The sequence below is a fragment of the Parambassis ranga genome, chromosome 2 (genome assembly GCF_900634625.1).
Source record: "Parambassis ranga chromosome 2, fParRan2.1, whole genome shotgun sequence".
In the NCBI taxonomy this organism is placed as follows: domain Eukaryota; kingdom Metazoa; phylum Chordata; class Actinopteri; family Ambassidae; genus Parambassis; species Parambassis ranga.
Window position 1 is genome coordinate 22,486,122 of NC_041023.1, and position 20,089 is coordinate 22,506,210.

General features: G+C 41.7%; 1 protein-coding gene across 12 annotated transcripts in view; it reads right to left on the reverse strand.

Annotated features, from left to right (window-relative positions):
• Window positions 1-20,089, reverse strand: part of syt1a (synaptotagmin Ia) — a 133,398-nt gene that overhangs the window by 18,511 nt on the left and 94,798 nt on the right. For 5 of the 12 annotated variants that reach the window (XM_028400021.1, XM_028400019.1, XM_028400020.1 and 2 more), the window contains 3 exons: window positions 14,372-14,575; window positions 4,483-4,655; window positions 1,843-1,968 (listed from right to left, as the gene is read on the reverse strand). In XM_028400021.1, coding sequence (XP_028255822.1) covers window positions 1,843-1,968; window positions 4,483-4,655; window positions 14,372-14,546 — 474 coding nt within the window. In that variant the 5' untranslated portion in view covers window positions 14,547-14,575. Of the gene's footprint in view, window positions 1-1,842; window positions 1,969-4,482; window positions 4,656-14,371; window positions 14,576-17,183; window positions 17,297-19,584; window positions 19,698-20,089 lie in introns of all 12 variants that reach the window. The other 7 variants (XM_028400025.1, XM_028400022.1, XM_028400024.1 and 4 more) reach the window with 3 other exon arrangements.

The window sequence follows — 20,089 nt, forward strand, 5'->3', positions numbered from 1 at the left end:
TTTTCTCTCCTTCATTTTATTCCTTTGTCTTTTGCTTTTTCTCTTTTTAGATCATGGTTTGGGCAATTTTCTTCAGCTGCTACCATGGTGATTAACCCCGCTCTCCATAGGAGAGTGATGATCATACAAATCTGGCATTACCACTACAAAATCCAGTGAGCATGGCTTAAATAATCAGTCAGTAGCTATGGCACTGGGCATTTAGTTTGTTCTTTCTTCATCAGCACTGAATTCTCAGCTTATGAAGTCAATTTTTTCCCTAATTGTCAAGTTGAGTCTCACGTTTTCAATTGCAAAACTTTTGTGAGGTCAGAACTGTAAGTGATCCCACCAGATAAAAAACAGTTTAAATGATTTTGACTTTTGTTGCCCATCATGGTAGCCGAGAAGATGGCAGAGAAGCTTGTGGTAGAGGGGGGAGAGGGGTCTGTTTTTATTTCTAAAAACAGATGAAGTAAAATTGTAATGGTCTTTGGTCTTGGCTGTCAAACACTCAAAGAGTGTTTGACAGCCAAGGATTTTTGCTTTTGTATACTCTTTCTAAGTAGCAAACACTTTGCCTCCATGTCAGGTCAGGCAGCACACTAACTGGTTCATTTCTAATATGCTGTAATCCAGCTTTGTCCTGGAATTGATTTCTGGGGATATTGGCTCTTCTCTCTGTGCCACTGCGCTTCAATAAAAACACCCCAACAAAACATCTGAGTGCTGACCATCTTCATCTTTGAAAACTACATATCTGCCTAAACAGCAGCCCCCTTATTTGTGGTAATCTAAATCTCAAACAGAGAATTTAACCCTTAAGTATTTAACACCTGTGCCAGTTCATCACACCTGAGAATTAAACACAAACATTTCCTGAAGGCCACTGCGTGGGTGGACAGCCTGTCACTGAGCTGAAAGTGGGTCAGGTGAACGGCTGCCTGCCCGACTTTTTAACTCTGCCTGTTTCTTTAACTTGTGAGGTGGCGAGCCGAGCCCGGCTTCTCTGAGGTCGCTGCCACCAAACCTGAAAACTGTCATCCATTCATTACACTTTAGCTCCGTGGTGGAGCTTATTACCTGTGTAATCAGGAACCTCATAGAGACCTGTCACTGCCTCCCACGACATGACAGATCAACTCTGTGAAATGTAATGTCCATATAATTTTATGAAATGACTTCTCCAAAAAAAAAAATAATGGTCTGCTTCACTGAACACTAATGGCGTCTGCACTTTTTTAATTTTATTAGCACCATTACTGAATGTGTAAATTGATAAAATTATTGATTATTGACCAGTGAATGGGTGCAAGAGAGTATTTCTCTACTGTCTGTTACCTATAACAGGAGTGTTACAGTCTAATCTGGGCTGTCAGTTCTGTTTATAATGTGGAGCTAGCCAGGGACAGTGTGTTCATGCACCGCGTCTATTATCTGTCACACAACATCTGGTGCTGGGAAGTTGATGTGCTTCCTCATTCTGCTTTTTAAAACTCAAATCGCTGTAAAAAATAAAGCAGATGGATATCTGCAGGGGCTGTATTCAATCAAGTAGAAAGAGAGAAACAAATACAGACAAACTTAATCCCCATAGTGCACTGTATCTTTTACAAGGCTCGGTGGCAAAGGCACAAACTCAACCAGCATGATATATCCCCTGTGAGATTGATCTAAAGCTTCAATGACCAAACTGTGTTTACAGCAGTGCAACAAAGAAAGAATGTTGTGCAGAACCTGGTTTTGGGTCCTGTTTAATCTCTGGAGAGATGCAAAAGACGTTGGGTGTGACCATACTTACGAAGGGAGGATCTTTAGCAACAACGAAACACACTGAGAGGGATTTGGAAAACTGATCCTTACCGTATTCTCTGTGAAATTGTAATCCAGGGAGTATTGTAATTTGCCCAGTTTCTGGTCCTCCTTGGGCTCGGCCTCTTTCTCCATTTCAGTCAGCCCTGTCTCCGCATCCTCCTCATCCTTCAAGGCCTGAAGGAGACACCCACCAAGAGTCAGTGTCGCCTGTTTGTCGCTGGTGCTAGCACCCAGCCAGCCGTTCCCCGCCCAGGTCCTGCCAGCGGACCTACTCCTGTAAAAGCTCCCACTTGTTTTATGGTGTAAAAAGGGTGGGGAATGGGAGGGGAAGCAAGCACTAAAACACCATAGCAGTTAACACCAGGACATGCTCTGTGATGCACTAAAGCCCCGGGTCTGGTCCCATGATGGTGCTTTTCTATCAATCTCTGGGTGTTTCTGTCTAAAGGGAGGAAAGATCAAACGATGGCGCCAGATATGAGAGCAATGGGCAGGCATTAGAGAAAGACAGAGAGGAGGAAAGAGAGGGAGCGAGAGAAAGATGCATCCAGAAAAGATTACAGTAAGACAATTCCCTTGATGTTATTTCAGGCAGATCAAGTCTCTGGCAAAAACACATGTCAACTGGGAAGTGTCTGAAGAGGCAGAGAGTGAGAAGTTGCCCTTTCGCTATAGCCTGGCACTGAGGTGAAGGTGGGGGAGGGAGGGGGAGGAGAGGTGGGGGTGGTGAAGGAGTTTGTTATAAGAACAACATGCGATTGAAGAGGCAAAGACTAGATCTCAAGGTCATTCATTCAGCGTCAACAGTTGCCTTCCAAGATGTCTGGTTTCGTTAGGCATGCAGAGCATTCTCTGTCGTACAAAACGGTGCTCTCGTGTGATTCCCCATTCCCACATGTGGTTTACACCCTCAGACATACAGTCACATTGTCATCATAACCCTAAGGCTTTAAGTGTAACCCCCCCTCTACACCAATGGTAGCTAGAAGCATCATGCCAGCGGTGGGTGGGTAGGTGTTGGTAAATAGGGGGCGTAATGTACATCGGAGGGGGGGCCTGCTCCTATTAGTTTGTCAAGTTTGTGAAAGCAAAAGGCTGAACAACACTGATTGGGTTTAAAAAGTTCGCCGCTCGGTCGCCGCCTTTTGAGAGCGAGTCCAATTAAACATTTGACAGAGAGGACGGGAGAGAATCAGAGCGGGTAAAATGATTGAGGAAATCACGTCCCCCTGATTTGTTTTAAATACATTCACAATCCAACAAGGTGCGATCTGTTCCACCTGGGCTGACCGTGAATGCTACTGTCCGTCCAAAGTTTCCTTTTCATCACCAGCTTCAAAAGAACATTTACTTGTAGGGCCTCTCAATCATTCTACGTTTACTCGCCACCGCCTGTTTGAAATGTAAATTCAGGATTCAAAAGGCAGGAGACTTTAGCCTGGCACAAAAATCAGTGTGGTTCAACCTCATCAATGCGCACCAGTGTTTCTTTCATACATATATATGTGCATATGCAGGTTGTACACACATATATACAGTAGATATACATGTACTGTATGCATAGTTACATATATTTGGTTCTATGGGAGTAGTAGTTGTTGTCAAGAGGCTATAAAAAAAAAAAACGTCAGAGCAGCAGGCTTAAGAAGATCCAACAGCAATTGGGAACCTACCGCCAGTGACCATCCCGAACAGTCATCAGACACAACACAGATAAGGAGGACATAGAAGGAAGAAACACAAATTAAAACAACCACACACAGGAGTTAACACGCCAGAGTCTGGGCACACCAGGAGAAATGACCGGCTGCCTCGGAAGATGAGGCAGATTCACTGATCGCAGAGATTAGTTATTATGGTGGCGTCTTTTATTTTGATTAATTAATTTGAAAATAAAACATGGCTGAAATTGGGAATTAAGGAAAATTCTTGTCTCCTAACAAGCCGAGTGATGTTCTGTCCTCCAGCAGCTGGGATGACCTTGCTGCCTGATAATGCTATTTAGAGAATAGTAGCACCTTTTACATTTATGTTACAAGTCAAACAAGGATCCAGACAAACAAGTCTGTGGATCCAGATCCTCCTCTGATAGCAGAGGCAGCAAATTAGACACACTTTTGTACATGATTCCACCGAGGACGGCGGCATAATGATGCTCTGCCGCTGCAATTAGTGCGCTGACTCCATTTCAAGTGTCAGCCGTGTCACGGCTTTCCCTGCTGTACTGCTGAAAGTTTAATCAAATCCCCTTCTCGTTTTGTTTATCGTTTGGTGATGTCATTTCTCTGGGTGGATACCACTTCATTACAAACGCTACTCACACTCTTCAACAAGTGAGCACGTCCTCATATGACAAAAAAAAGGAACAGCAGGAGAGGAAACAGAGCTTCTCTTTTATATTTGAAGTCAGCTAAATGACTTCTGGTAACTCTGCTGTAATTACGCTGAATGTTTTCTTTAATTAAAACGAGGAATACTGTAGTAAATATAATACTAGATGGATCTCTGTGGCTGCAATAAATACACAATACATACACTGCAGAAGCAGCCATTGCATAGAGGATGAAAAAATACAATCAGAATTAAAAGCTTAAGTCAAAACATTACATGATATATATTAATATTTGTAAGACATTTAATCTTGCAACAGTTTAAACAAATTATTTTAATTCGATGGAAAGTCTTTACCTCGGTTTTGGCCCCGTCCATGACGTCCTTCATGTTGATGGCGTTTTTGCCCTTGTCTTTGCCCTTCTTTTTGTTTTTCTTCTTGAATATCCATTTTTTGCAGATGCAGAAGCAGCACGCTAACACCAGGATGATGGCCACGAAGGCGATGGAGACAATGGCCCATGATGGCACTGTGGGAAGAGTGAACAGGATAAAGGTCGGTGTGGGAGAAATAAAAACTAAAACAAAAAGAAACTGCACTGCACAGAGCACATTTTTTAAAGTGCAAAGCAAAGTTCCAGAAAGTAGTCATTATACTACGTGACAAGTGAGGAAAAAGCAGGGAAAAGTGTGTGCTTGCAAAGCTGGCACACCGGATCAGCACCTAAGCCAGAGCCCGGGCCATCAAGAAGTGGCAGACTCTTAATGATAGAGGCCCTGACTTGGGAGGACAAGACCCGTCTGAACAGCTTCAGCCAATTTAGTGGAAGTAACAGATGTTGGCATTTTCCACTTGCCATTTAGACAAAAGATTCTCAGATGGCTGACGCTTTCACGGCAATCACCGGCAACACAGAACTTGCAGGCAGTGAGAGCAGTGGTAATTTTGCAGGGTGTGTGCTTGAGAAGCATTAACAGAGGCATGACCATGACAATCCAATGATGCTGTAAAACCAAACGGGTTCACAGGATGTGGAGCCTCACACTGTTCACACACTCCCAGCTTTCTCATCAGTTATAATCATTTTTTATTTGTACATACAAATTCGTGGTTTTAGTTTACAAGACCAAAACTGTTTTTTTCAGTAAATTTGGACACTTAAATATGGAGGTCTATGGGGACTGACTCATTTCTGGAGGCAGGTCCTAGTGGCCATTTACAGGAACTGCAGCCGGCGTTGTATATTTTGGCCTCTGTGAACTGCACTGTGCAACTTCACCAGTAGATGTCACTAAATAGCACATGCTCATTAAAGTTTTGTATTTATTTCTATGCAAAAGTATAAACTACAGCTAGAACAAATTTAAAACTGAACAAGTGTTGATAAATAGTGAAATCACAGATTTATATTATGTTTTAAAAAACAAAGAAATAGCTAAAAGATTGCTGTTGTCTGTTTTTCTAAGTCAGTCCTTGAGTTTATTTCTCTTTAAATGTTAAAGAAAGTTCAAGAAATCTTAATACTACACCGAAGGATGATACAACATCACTTATAATGAGCAGGAATGATGAGTATAATATTTGTTTACTAAGTGAATGAATTCGTTGACATTTATGTCAGAGTGAGTGTGAGTATTTTTAGTTTCTGTCACTAATTAGTCATTAAATACAAACTGAGTTTGATTAAGAAACAGCAGAAGAAACTAATTAATTTAATGCCATCATATAAACTTTAAACTAGATCACCGTGAAAAATTCATAAAATTTGTCATGAGAGTTATGATTAAAACGAACTGAATTTTGAAGTTTGACTGGCATACAGTATGAGTTGTTTTCCCCTGTGCCGTATGCTGTCAGCCTGCTGTGTGGAGCTGACCAGAGAAATCGGACAAGCAGCAGTCAACTCTGTCACCTGCACACTGTCAGACACACAACAGCACAGTGACAGCCAGCTGCAAACACAGTGACACCTATCTCCACTGTACAGTCAGCAACCAGGCAGTGCTTCCTGGTGTTGACACACACGGTGTACTGTACACCACACTCACAACCCTGGAAAGAGAGAGAGAGAGAGGGAGGTAGGTTGTTTAAAGTACCAGAGAGGTAGCATAAAGTCCAGATGGGTGAGAAAATAACGAGACAGAGAAACAGTCACTGTCATCGTTGCTCCTTGGTTCTGCTCAGCCGACACCAAACACCTGGCAGCCCACCCCTCATTTTAATGGAGAGGAACAACAGACGAATTTCAGTTCAGGAGCAGAATCTCGGCTTAGTCACCTCAGTAAAAGCAATGCTGGGCTGGAAACACACACTTAAAGTCCTCCTCCTGTGTGTGTCAGAGGGAACAAATCCCACCAAAACCTGACCGGAACCTTTGAAGACTTTATCTGGAAAAACTCCAGAAAGACCCATCACAACAGAACAGTATATTACAGTTTACTACGGTAGTTTCACTCTGTGCTTTTGCCCACCAGAATTCAACTGTGGTTCCTTTGCTGAGGAGAGAGAGACAGAGAGAGACAGAGAGAGAGAGAGAGAGATCGATTCTCCGTTGACAAAATCAATAAGCACTCTCCTCCAAGGAAAAACAGTGAGTGATGCTCTAAAATAACTTTAGGATCTACAGCTTTGGCCTCGCCTCGAAGCGCTGTGGGTAATGGAGGTGACACTGGATAGGCCTTGTTTAAAATGAGCCACCTAAAACCAGCAGCACGTCCTTCATACACAGAATGCAGTGTGGGCCAGGTAGTGTTTGATGGGCTTAGACCTTACACACAGAAGAAGAGACTCTCACTTTCTCTTTCTCAATCACGCAGCTGACCAGACTTCATTATAAATTTTATACTATATATAAAATCAATAATATATATTTTTTTTCATCCAGAATCATCTATCCATCCATCTATCCATCATCTGAACCTACTTTGTCCTGCTTGCTGTTTAACCAAGCTCCCCAGACTGCAGCTTGTTTTAGCGTTTCCTCTGAGGACCATGATTCACCAAGCCAGCGGTCAGCTACTGTGCAATGATGGACCCAGTTTTTGCACTGGCGCTAGTAACACGTGTGTTGGTGCCTTTGATTAAGCAGCTACTACGTCCATCGGTGAGAGAGCTCATTCTGATTGGCTTTCGGTAAATGCATGCTAGTTGCTTAGGTTACAGCCTTGTGGTGTGTTCAAATGCAACTTTTGACACATGCACAGGTGATGTGGGATAAAGCTACAGTCAGCTTTTATTGCTGATAACTCTTTGATCAGTTTGAAGTGTCAGCCTGTGCATCAGTTGGTTTGATGATGTGATGATAAAGGGCATCAGATTCACCTTCCAAGAAAGCCTTTAAAAGCTCATTTTCAAGGAAGTGGACCTCCCAGATGGCTCTGTGTACCACCCCATCTGTTTTGGCAGCATCAGTTAGGAGACATTAATTAGGGTAAACGTTGGTGTATTTATTTAATAATTAAGTTCATATTAACAGCCTCTTATTCATCTATTGAACTGAAATTAATGATTTATTTAAAAGCTGTTTGTTACCATCTAAAATATGCTCTGCATGTTTTTCTTTCAGTTCTTTTGGAAAACCAAATGTAACAGTGGGGACCTTTAACCCCGGAGTATTCGCCTCATACGTCTGAGACCACTGTGGCATATTCCAAATAGAACAGCTACTTCTTCCTGAAATTCAAACACAAGCTAAGGTAAGGAGACAGCCTTCTAATGGAAGTATCAGAGATGAGACAGGTTCGTATTTCAAGCTGGCAAACTGCAGCGATAAGCAATCACCTCTGTAAAGAAACTGTGGAATGGTGATTTTTTTTCATTCCAACCAAATAGAAGCCCTGATTAACAGAAATCTGCATAAAAATCCTTTGAAATCTCTTTCATAACCCCGAATGCTTATGTCACTCCACAGTCATGCTGAAATTTGGGCGCCTGATGGAATGCCATTTAGACAGTTACAGTCGAAATCAATGTCTTATCTTATTCATCAAGCACGCGTCTTTCATTGAAAGGCACTTCTGTGTTCCTTAATTAAAGGGACCTGAGTACCAGAAAGCAATAAAAGCATTCCCTAATTAACTACATTGTATGAGTGTCTTTTCTCGAGAGAGAAATAGAGTGGGAACGTAAAAGAGAGAGAGACAGAGAGTGAGAGAGGGCGTGTTGGCAGCATGTGTGCGCTCACTGCTCTCGAACTCCCAACACTTATCTCCTGTTCCGCCCTGCAACACGGCATTGAAAATGGAGTTTCTCTAATGGCTGGGGTCGCACATGATGAAATCCGTGTTTGCTGTTCCTCAAGACTGAAATCACTTTTCAGCACGGCGGCAAAGTGGAGCGCTAAACAATGAGGCACCGTCAAAGTGCTTTAGACACTGTGAGTGATATATAATGTATGTAGTCCATCATCACAAAGCTGCAACAGTGGTTGGTTTCTGTAGTAAGTCCAACAACCAGAACGCCCCTCACCAGGACAACAGAAGAAACATTTTCCAGGCCACTGAAATGGCCACTGTGTGTTAGTCTGTCGGCCTCTTTCGTACTGTTCAGGGCAGGATTTGTCATCGTGGTAGATGAAAATGACAGAGATGAGACAATTCTGCCACATAAATGTGTTTAATAAACATAACGCAATCTTGATCTAAACCTAACCAAGTAATGCCTGAAGTGTTGGCATAAGGAAAATAAAATGACCTCAAAAGTCCTTTTGTAGACTGTTGGCAGCCTTTAAACAAATGGCCGAATTGCATCAGCCACACGACCAGTCATCCTGTCAAAAAACATGAGCGGTTATTATTTCTGAGGCAGGTGAAAATTGACTGATTTTACACTACAAGACATCTCTGTTCTGACTCAATTCTGTGATTAAAAGGAGTTCTTCCTCTCTGGTGAACACACATCACTTTATATCACAGGGAACTGGATGGTCTGTTGGAAGCGTAGGATGTGTTATATTGCATCTGGGTTATATCCACTGCCAGCCCACTCTAATCCGAAGTGACAGGACCCTGTTGGTCAATTAACCTTGACATTATATCTTGTTATGCCTACGAGTGCAACACTCTGTCCGTGCCCTTCCCCCGCTGTGGCTTGTTTAAGCAAACAATATGACTGCAGCAGGGAGCATCATCCAACTTACTGTGTGGTAGCTGTGAGATGATGATGATGATGAGGATGATAAGAATTCTTTCAAAAACAGCTACTAGTTTTTCTAATCAGTTCAGTTCAGGAATTCAGATTCCGATCAGACCCATTGACAGAGTGCATTTGTATGATAGGAGTTGGACACAGAGAGCAAAAGCAATACAAACAAAGCCTCAATCTAACTTCACTTCTGTTTGAGTCTTAATATATTTTGTTTTTAGCTAGATTCAAGTAAAAATTACTAGTGACTCCTTTAACAACAATTTAACTTCAGGGATCAATCAAGTATATCTGTATATCTTATCTATTTGGATGTATACATTTTCCACCAAGAAAGATAAAAAACGGGTGGACTGTTGATGAAGAATCAGTCATCTAGGTCCTTTTGATTGAAGCAAGGCAACAGGACTTGTTAGAGAATACGTAGCCTGTGGCCAAGGTAGTGGCCTCTGTTTTCTGAGTGCTGCTGGTGGATGAACTGATGAACCCCATTTATAGAGTGACTAGGGTCACTCTATAAAGGGGGTGACAAAAGAGATCTCCAAGACAGCTACAGGAGACAATCGACAAGATTTAGAAAGAGGAGCACGCCAACTCCAGGTCACCATCATCTAACGACTGACTTTTTCACCTGATTCACTCCGTCGGACTGACACTTCTTTTACCAAGATGGAGAAGAAGAGATTAGAAAGATTTGCTCTTCGACTTCTGGATGAAGTGTTAAGATGCAAGAACCACCCTTTGGGTTCTTTGAACCATTGGTCATTTCTTTAAATAATGACACAATCTCTAATTATTCTGGGTAGCCAAGCCAGGTAAAATGAAGGTAACGTGACTTCAGCTTGGCCTCTCCCCGGTGGTGTCTCATGATGGGGTAACTTTTGTTAAGTGAAGGCAGATGAGGTTTGTCAAAGATAGGGGCAAACAGCTCCTCGGATCCACCACAGTCATACCCTTTAATAAACTCTGTGTTGACTGTGAGCAGCTGCACAGTTAAATAAGTTGAGACACGTTAAAAGTCTGACTCATCCTTTTGCATTTGACTTTCCTTGAGGTTACTTCAGCATCTTTTAGCTGCAGCCATCAGAGACTCTTGTCAGTCAGCACCAAAAATGAAAGACATTGCCAGTCTTTCCCAGAGGAGTTTTACTCCAGTAGGTTCCCATGAGTCAGCAGCAAAGTGCACAGGAAAAAGCTTTCCTATGTATGCATTTTTATGGGGCAAAGATACAGCTGCATCATCACACTGGGGTCATCCCATGTGGGAGGACAGCCAATCAGATGTCTGGATTAACAAAAAGGAATCTAAATCTGAGAACTAAAATATATATCTAAGATTTATCTTTTGAAAAATATGTGGAGCTCTGCCTAAAACCACAAAGCCTCTGACAGAATAAAATAAATATTTTCCTTAAATATCCATCGTGTGTGTGTGTTATTTGGAGTAATAGACTGCTAGAGCCAGCAGTCATGGATTAACCAGCCTCTATGTTCAGAGGTTAATTGTTATCGGGAAGTAAAGCCGGGGGTGTTTTGAAAACTTACTAAGGAAATCCAATAAACGCTCTGTTGAATGAAAAATCCACAGTATGGTTTGGTGCATAACATTAGACCTCAGTGTGTGTTGGTGTGTCGGCTAGGGTTGGGCAGTATTAAGGTATTAAGGTATACCGGCGGCGTACACAGGTAGCGACGGTGTCATTTTTAATACTGTCAATAAAAAAAATGCAATGTACTTTTATAAAAGATAAGGATCAAATATTAAACATATTTTATTTGATGCCTTGTGTGGTTGAATCTTCAGTTTCACTTCAGTAGTATAATATATTTTACTTTTGGAGACCATTGATAAAGTTTATGAACATGACGTGACAGCGCGGTGGAGAGAGAGAGAGAGAGAGAGAGAGAGGGAGCTGTAGTCGCACCTGTGACCGGGTCCCTTAGAAGAACACTGCTGCGCTTCAGAGGACGAGCAAGAGCTGAGATGGTGTTTAGTTTCTGACCGGTGTAGGCACGAGCCAACAGTTTGGTGCTGTCTGAGCCAACATTTAGAATTTTTATTGTTTCCATTAGAAAAACTTGGCAGCGGAAAACGTGACCGGCAGGTTTTCAGTTTACCGGACAAGTGTTTTTTTTTAACATGCGTAACTTCTAACATACTGCACAATGCTGCGCTCTTAACATGATAAAATTACAAAAACAGAAATACATCGGGACGGGCTCATACCAGTTTAATACCACGGTGTGCTGCCAGCATGAAATTTAAAAAAAGTCTGTTCGCTATATGCATTTTTAAATGGCCTCAATAAAAACTATATTAACTGAAAAAGATCGCTTGTCATGTTTCAGGCAGGGTGCACGGCGCACGGCACGGTATTCACGTACACCGGGGTAAAATGTGGAGACCGTTTGACGGTGTCAAAATTTGGATACCACCCAACCCTAGTGTCGGCCCTCATGTTTAGGTTAACGAGGAAGGTCTGATCATTTGGAAATCGATAAGGGGGTTTCTTTTTGTAGCGGAAGGAGTCACTGTACATGCATTTTTTTTATTTTTAAGCATACAATGAGTGTGTTGTTATTTATTCTATTTACCATGTTTCCTTAGCACATGCATTAGCAAAAGAATGCTAACTCCAGTTCCTTTAAAGTCCACAGGTGACACTGTTAACAAGAGTTTTACAGTTTACACAGTAACTTCTAACTCTGACTTTTTTGCATGCCAGAGCCAACAGATGGAGCTCAGGCAAAGAGATAAGATGTCTGACAGAAACTCAGCAGCGAGTCAGACCCCACTGTGACAGCTCAATGCAACCACCCTTACAGCCTGCTGGACTTAAAAACTGGATTATAAACCCAAAAGAAGACTTTTAGAGCTATTGTTTGTGAGCTTCCCCCACCAAACAGTTAGAATTTATGAAGCTGCTTGGAGGAGCGATGAAACATCTTCAAGAAACTCTACATATCCAGATGATGCTTCAACCTATTTGAATGAAAATGACCTGGATGACTGAGAATCTACATCAACACAAGAGCAAAAGAAGATGTGCTGGAGCTACCAGACTCTCTCCAGACAGTATCGATATTCCACGGAGTAAACAACTCGTTGGGCATTCATCATCACGTTGTCAGCACTGGGGGAACAAAATCACTGCTTTTGATTGAGGGGATGAGGTGAGAGAAAATAGACCCTGTATAATAATGGACAGATATCAGAGAATTTTTCTTGCCTTAGGTATATAGAAGAGACTTTAATTTAGTTCTTTTCCAGAAGTGACACCAAAGAAAAATAAGCTTGACTGCCAAAAAGTGAAGGATTTGGTGGGATCTGCAACACTTTGTGTGTGACAGACATCTAATGTTAACCAAACCTGAACACTGTTGTTTCTTTATTCATTCAGCACCATTTTTCCATTTATATACACATAAATGGAGGCTTTTGTTTTGGTAAATAAACCGGCACAAATAGATGCAGCCCTGTAGAAAGGAGAATTTTTCATGAATGATTTCATACACTATTATGTCTCTGGAATTGTTCGGGGATATGACTAGTTATGTTATTTGGTATAGAAATGGGGCTTCTCTTCCATTGGAGCCATTTCCTGTTGTGAATATTCCTTCCCCATGAGCCTGTGGATATATCTATATTTAGATTTCATCTGAATGCAAAAAGCCTCGGATCTCCAGGCAGCACTTTATCCCAAATGACACAATGACAACCATGTTCTCACATACTTAATGCTGCAAAGAAAACTCCAGGCATAAAACACATGGATGTGGAAGGTTTGGGTGATAGAAGGGCAGGAGACAGAGAGAGAGAGAGAAACATAACATCTGACAGCAAATAATAAAAAGCTGCAATGCATAATTCAGTGATTTATCACGTCAAACACTCAAACTATTGTTGCCAGATGTTTATTCTCCACCTCAAAAGTGATTACTCCTTTCATAAGATGATCTATTAAAGGTAGGGTAGGAGATTTCATTCTGATGCACTTTTTGTTAAATTAGTATAACTTCTCTTTACAATCCGATAGCAACCGATTAGTTCGGCAGTTTCGCTTTAAAACGAATATGAATCATCTGTGGAAGCTATAAAACGCTAAAAACATCAGCCAATCCTACGAGGTGCCCCTGTACATTTAGTTGGCTGGTTGTCACTCTCTTCCTGCTCTGTGCACACCAGAGAGGGACGTGCATGATGGCCAAAGTCAAAGACTGGTTGGTAGGTGTGGCTTCGGGGTGAGCTCCGAGAGAAAGGGGTGTGTTTACTTTCAAAATCTCGCTGACTCTCACTGAGTTTTCAATATCTCCTACCCTACCCTACCCTACCTTTAAGACAATTCCATTGAGCCAGTCAGTGCATGAAAGACTTGCTGTTACTACTTTGACTCAGAGGCAACAATAGATGAATGAAGTAAATAATTAGGGCCCTTGATTCACTGAGAACCTTTGTCAAAGAGCACGGATGACATCAGCGACAAATGTTCTGTGGAATCATTTTTGAGTCATGTTTACACCAGGGTTGAACAAATGCTTTGAATGATGGATTACTTTCAAATACGGTTTTGTTTATGCATGTTTTTATTTGGAAGACATTTGTCTGTATTTTAGCAACAATAATGTTTTCTTTCATATTTTGTTGCAGATTTCTAACTAAAAGATTGCATGTACAATATTTGACTTTGGTTTATAACAGGAGGCACAGTTTTTCTTACTGAAACCAATGACAAGGGCAAAGGGGTCTTAGGTTGGGAATACACAGCTACAGAAAAGCAGGAGACATGTTAAAACCTGCAGCTGCATTCAAGCTTTTTAGAGGGCAAGGCTGGTGGAGACCATCTACAAACTGAGCTGCTGAAACTGAATGACTGTGGTGCCATGAGCTTCTGTGTTTGCTGTTTTTGTTAGGCCTATGGCAACAAAGCCTGTTTGTGCAGGAAAATGTTACTCCTCACTTGGATAGAAGGTTCCAGAGATAAACAAGAAAAGGTGGGCATGACTAAGAGTAAACTACAATAAAAACACATAAACATCATTTATTTTAGGTTGTGATGAATTGTCCCTCTGTACAGATCAGACTGACTGTAGGACGTCACTCACGTGGGATTTTGTTCAGCTCATTCATGAACTTGTCCTTCAGCTTGGAAAAGGCTTCATCCTTTTGTTCTGTGCCCGAGCCAGCCATGTTGGTGGTGTTGGAGCCGGCCGTGGAGGAGGAGGCGGTGGTGGGTGCGGGCGCCGCGGCTGCCAGTGCTTCCCTTCGACTCTCACTCATTGTGGCGATGCTGGGCAGCCAGGCAGATGCTGGACAAAGTGCAGAAAGAGAGAAAAAACACACACACTGGGTTAAGATGTTTTTCTTTCATTCTTTTTTGTTGTTGTTGCTTTTTTTCTGCTGTGACAGATGCATGTCAGAGGCAGTGTGCTCAGCTTGTCAGATGACTGCACTGACGCAGGCCATGCGAGCAGCTGCTGGCTCAGCCTGAGTAAACATCAGCTGGGGTCCAGGATAAATTGGCCAGCTCACTGAATTCAGAACAAAGCTACTCACTCATTGCTTAAACTCCAGATTAACATCACAGAGCAAAGATAAAATTATTATTTATTACTGCACAATTGAGGCCCTGGATCTGGAAGCCATGATACTGGCTTAACTAAAACTTATGAAGTCAAAATGTTGCATGTCACGTACACCTGGTGTATTTACTGTACATACTTAAAGGAACACTGTATAGCTACAGTCAAGTACTGATTAATGCATCTCAGTAACATCCCTGAACACTCGACTCACTGTGGGAGTTTGGATCCACATGAAGTTTCCACGGTATTTTAAAACCTCAGGATAATCTACTATTATGTGACACTAAAGCCTTAACTGCACTGATTTTCCACTATGTAACTGATTATCTGTCCTTGGTTTCCCAGTGTTGCGTACAACTCGGTATCATGACATACAACGGTCGGGCCAAGCTGCAGACAGGAACTATTTATTGTCTACCCTTGCTGTGGAGGTTGTAATTTGGCTCTGTCACCATAGCAATCTAAGGGGATAATGGCGTACTAGAGTAAACCAGTACACAGCAGAGATTGATGGCCTAATTTTCTTCCTTTGCCAGAGTCAGTGATTATTAAACTCATATTTTCCTATTTGTATTATTGTTTCGTATGAGGGTGCCATGCTGCTGCTGACAGAAAGACCGTTAAAGGTTGCTGTGTAATTGAAAATCCTAAATGTAACCCTGAGAAAAAATGGCCTCCGCAATGATTTTCATTTCTGAACCTCAAAGTGACGAGAACAGCAGCTGTTCATCCTAATACAATCTCTAAAAACACGACTGGAGAGAAGCTTCAGAGTGCTGAATTCCAATTTATGTTTCTTTAAAGCGAGGCAATTTGGACTGAATTAAATTATAGATACTGCGTTTTTATTTCCAATATTTGTTAGCGGTATTTTAGCAATTTAAGCTTCACAGGGACACTTTATTTGCACATCCTTAGACCCTTTTATTCTTATAAATGTATTTCTGCCAAGCTGTGAATCTGGTAAAATCAAACATTGGTAACCGCCAGCAGCTGTGCAGCTTCATTTGCAAGGTTGTAACAATTGTATTTTTTTACTGAGAGGCACCTATTTCTTTGTCTCTGAATTATTCTAGGTTTAGGCCTTAAGATACTTTGGAATGATAAGTTATTGAGTTATAGACCAAACAAAAGCTGCATACTTGCTTATTTCAGGAGGACATTATAACATTAACTGCACTTTTTTGTCACGTTATCATTGGCTTCAGATTTGGTTGAGTTTTCTCATGCACATATAGAACTAAAGTAGTATTTTAAGTCATGCAATTTGTATATTTACCTCTAGATGTCACTAAGTCCAATATGCTGGTCCTTTAAAGTTTTTAAAATCTTAGTCTCACCTTCGACATTTACCCTACCCTGTGTTTCAGGTAGAGAAAACTGGGTACGTATAGGCAGTTCGATGCTACATCCACATGATGTGTTGAATCACAATATTTAGCTTTATCCTCATAAGAAATTCTCTTTAGCTATCCAAGAGCAGACAGCTGATGGCTGCAAATATCACTACTTTGCCTGAAACCACATGTGAGCAGCCTCACAGTCAGCAGCACAGACAACATCATTTGATCTCTACATCAAACAAACATGCTGCTTTAAAACTGAATAATGACCAACAAAAAGCAATTAAGTTGATCAAAAATGTAGCGGGAGAATAAATATGAGAGAATAAAATGACTGACAGCAAGACAAGGTAAAAAGTGCTTACACCAACAGAAATGCAAACACTACCCGGAATGCTTCCATTACTAGACTACAGCCTACTCTGGCAGCCGTACTACACAAAAAAGGTCGCACAAACTGACGCGCAGATTGCTGAAAACTCTGTTTTCCTCCGCTTTTGTCAGTTCACAATCAAACGCGAATACGGCTGTCTGTCCACCAGGTGAGAGCAGCAATTTGATCATCTGCACACTCTGAACAGAACCATTATTAATCTTATTTCCTGTAATCATACGACTAATATCTCCACAAAATGTCTTTCTTGGTGCAGCATCATATTTACTGAGAAAATGCTGACATTAATGGATGATGGAAAAATTACAGGAAAATAGTGATTTTAACCTCCTTCTACTGAGGAAAAGAAAGAGAATCTCAGGCAGCAGCACCAGCAGCAGCACCAGCAGCAGCAGTGGTGGTGGCCAACTAGGTTGGCCAGCAGCAACACAACCACCAGCTGGAACAAATTAACACCAGAGCGACTATGAGCCAGCAGGCTGAGCTGATCGGTAGAAAGGAAGTGGCTCACTCCTGGTCTAACACATAGGCAGTATCCGTGCGTGACAGCAGGGTACTTGAAATATTTTTGAAAAATAAACCAGAGAAAACACACCTGCTAACCAGAAGAGTAGTTTGGGCTCAGCCACAGAAGTGATTACCAAAAACAACCAATGAGGGAGAATATTCTGGCTCTATCCAATCCACTCAAACCAATGGACTAGTTTACTGTGGAAGAGGGACAGAAAATGAGTTCAGCTTTTTTTGTTGTTGTTGATGATGATGACAGAAACATGAGAGGCACAACAATGTAGAAATAAAGTTAACAGGAAAATAAAAAAGGAAGCTCGCACTGCGATACGGCACACACCTGTCACTCCTATCGATCACGCACGTAATTATACATAATTATGGGCGTAATCATGCCAAAATTTATGTCATAATATAATTAAAATAAGTGAGTTATAAAACAAATCAACCCCTGCACAGTTGACACTAACACAGAATGTATCAATTCAGTGTATTTCTTCTGCAAATGTAGCCATTTTACATGGAGGGCTATGGGGTTTGACTGGCTTTTGGAGCCCTAGAAGCTGCAGTGTGAACTGCACTTCCACATTGGCTTCATGTCTGAGCCCTGTAGGTTGTCGCTTGTTTACCACACTAGGGGGCTGCGATGCACCTAAATGCTAAATGCATATTTATCTAACTTTGAGCCATCATTTTAAAATGTTTCAAACAGTGCTCTTAACCTTACTGGACCCTCTGTAACCACATAATGTGATGACAACTGCCAAAAACTCATCAATGAGTCTGAATCCCTTGTGTTGAACGTGAATAAAAACACTGGTCCTCCCAGTCACTGCATGTTTGCCAGCTGCTGCTTCACAAAATACTGTGAAATATCACTGCACTCTCCAGCTGTGATTTTAACACTTAGCTAACACTTCTTTAACAACATCTTTGTCTATCACTGGCAGATATTTTGGAGAGATGTCATGTGGATAGAAAACACACATTAAAAAAAAAACAACAAAAAACAACAAAACTAGTTAAAAATAAAATCAAAGCGAAAAAAAAAGAAGTGTTCTGGTAATTCAATGTCAGGTAAAGAGTGGCAGAGAACTTGAATATACCAAGCAGCCATTGGTTGCCTTGGCCCTCTCAACCTCCCTCTTGGTTACATGAATGCCCACGCACGTCTATGTTCGCTCACAGCCTCCCTTTGGTCTCCCTTTGAAATGTTGCAAGGTTAGTGTGGGGGCTGATCCATTGAGAGGCCTGCTTGGCAATGACAGAGATACTTCAACACAGGCGAGGACTTTTAGGGAGTACAATGATGCTCTGCAGAGTGCATGTGGGAGGCTTCTTCTATAGAAAAAGAATTGATCGTGCCCTGGAAGGGGGGGCTCGATATTTCTGAGCAAGCTCATGTCTGATGTGAGAGACAGAAATGCAAACACGATGCCTGCAATTTGTCAGAGGAGAAGCACAAACGTGTATGTAAATTCCACTGAATTAGAGACCTTTCAAATAATCACAATGGGACGCGAGTGAAAAGCAGGCCTGATGTTTCTCAGTACACTGTGAGCTGTGTGTGTGTGTGTGGAGGACCACCTACCGCGTCTGTTATGCCTCTCATATCAGACCTCAAAAAAATGTATTCATCCCATATTTGTGCCTTAATGAGTACTTCCCCATTCATTCATTAGATGACAACTTCCATATTATCTTCACTGTCTGTGCTGCCTCCCAGCAGGCAGTCCACTTGAATCCCCCCTCCGTCTCATTTAGACTGGATTGGAGCTTATTTATGTTGACCTTTTTTCCCTTTCAGCAGGCTGTCATCACTTTGTAATCATACTGTAGATCTGCTGCAACACAAACCCCCATCACTACAACAACCCACTTGGAGTATGCAGTTAAATAATGTTATTTTTTCACAAAATGGCCGCACTCTCCTTTAACAGCCAGCTTGTCCTTTCCACCCCGCTGACAATGTGACACATTAAATCATGCCATCTTGTAAATCCGTGGTGATAAATATAAAATATGAGTAAAAAGATTAATAAAAATTTAAGAGGTGCATCATTTGATCTAACCTATTCATTGCCACCCCCACAGCCTTCACAGCTCAGGATTTCACCCTGCTTGTATCACCCTCTGTATTATTCTTTTTTTTTTTTTTGCTCCAGCCATCTCTTTGGAGGTGTGCCGCTCAGGTGTAAAACCCCAACCCAATTACAGGGCCGCCAGATGGCCCAGCAGGTCCCCAACCACAGTGGTGATGCTGGCACACAGCTCCCACCTATCACCCCTCTCTCTCTCTCTCCCCCTCTCCTCCTCCTCTAACTGGGTCAGCTCCCTCACTCGCTGCCTCCCTCTATCTCCTTCATCACGCTCCCATGTTTTTTGATGCCCTGTATGGATTCCTGCCCTTCCTAAAATACAATCAACATTTCTACCAAAAAACAGATAGTAAGATGGGATTAAGAGCTAAGAAAAATGATTGTTACCCTTTTCTTTACTTCAGATTTGGACAGCATGTCAGTATCATGTGGGCTGCTCTGCTCCCCACTGCGTCCAGATTTGGCCAGCGTCCTCAGTGTGCCGGGTGTTACATCTCGTGCTGTTTTCAGGAAGTGACAAAGCTGCCAAAATCAGCTTAACCCAGGTCGGATGGTGTCCATTTTGATAATAAAATTCAATAGAATTCACAGACAGTACAGTAATGTTACAGTAAGTGGAGCCATAGAGACAGACAGCCTTTTGCCAATATCACTTCCCCCATGAGTTAATCACCCAGTAAATCACCAATTAAACCCATCTTCATCAAGAATTATCTGCTAATTATCACAAAACAATTTGGCAGTTGTTATATGTTAGCATAATTTAAACCAATTGAATACATGTATGCAGAGAGAACCCCAGATAAAAGCCAGAAAATCAATATGAGAGAGATCATCTTCCTCATGTTATCTCAACAGAGGAGGACACTGTGGCATTATGCATGATGTGGAA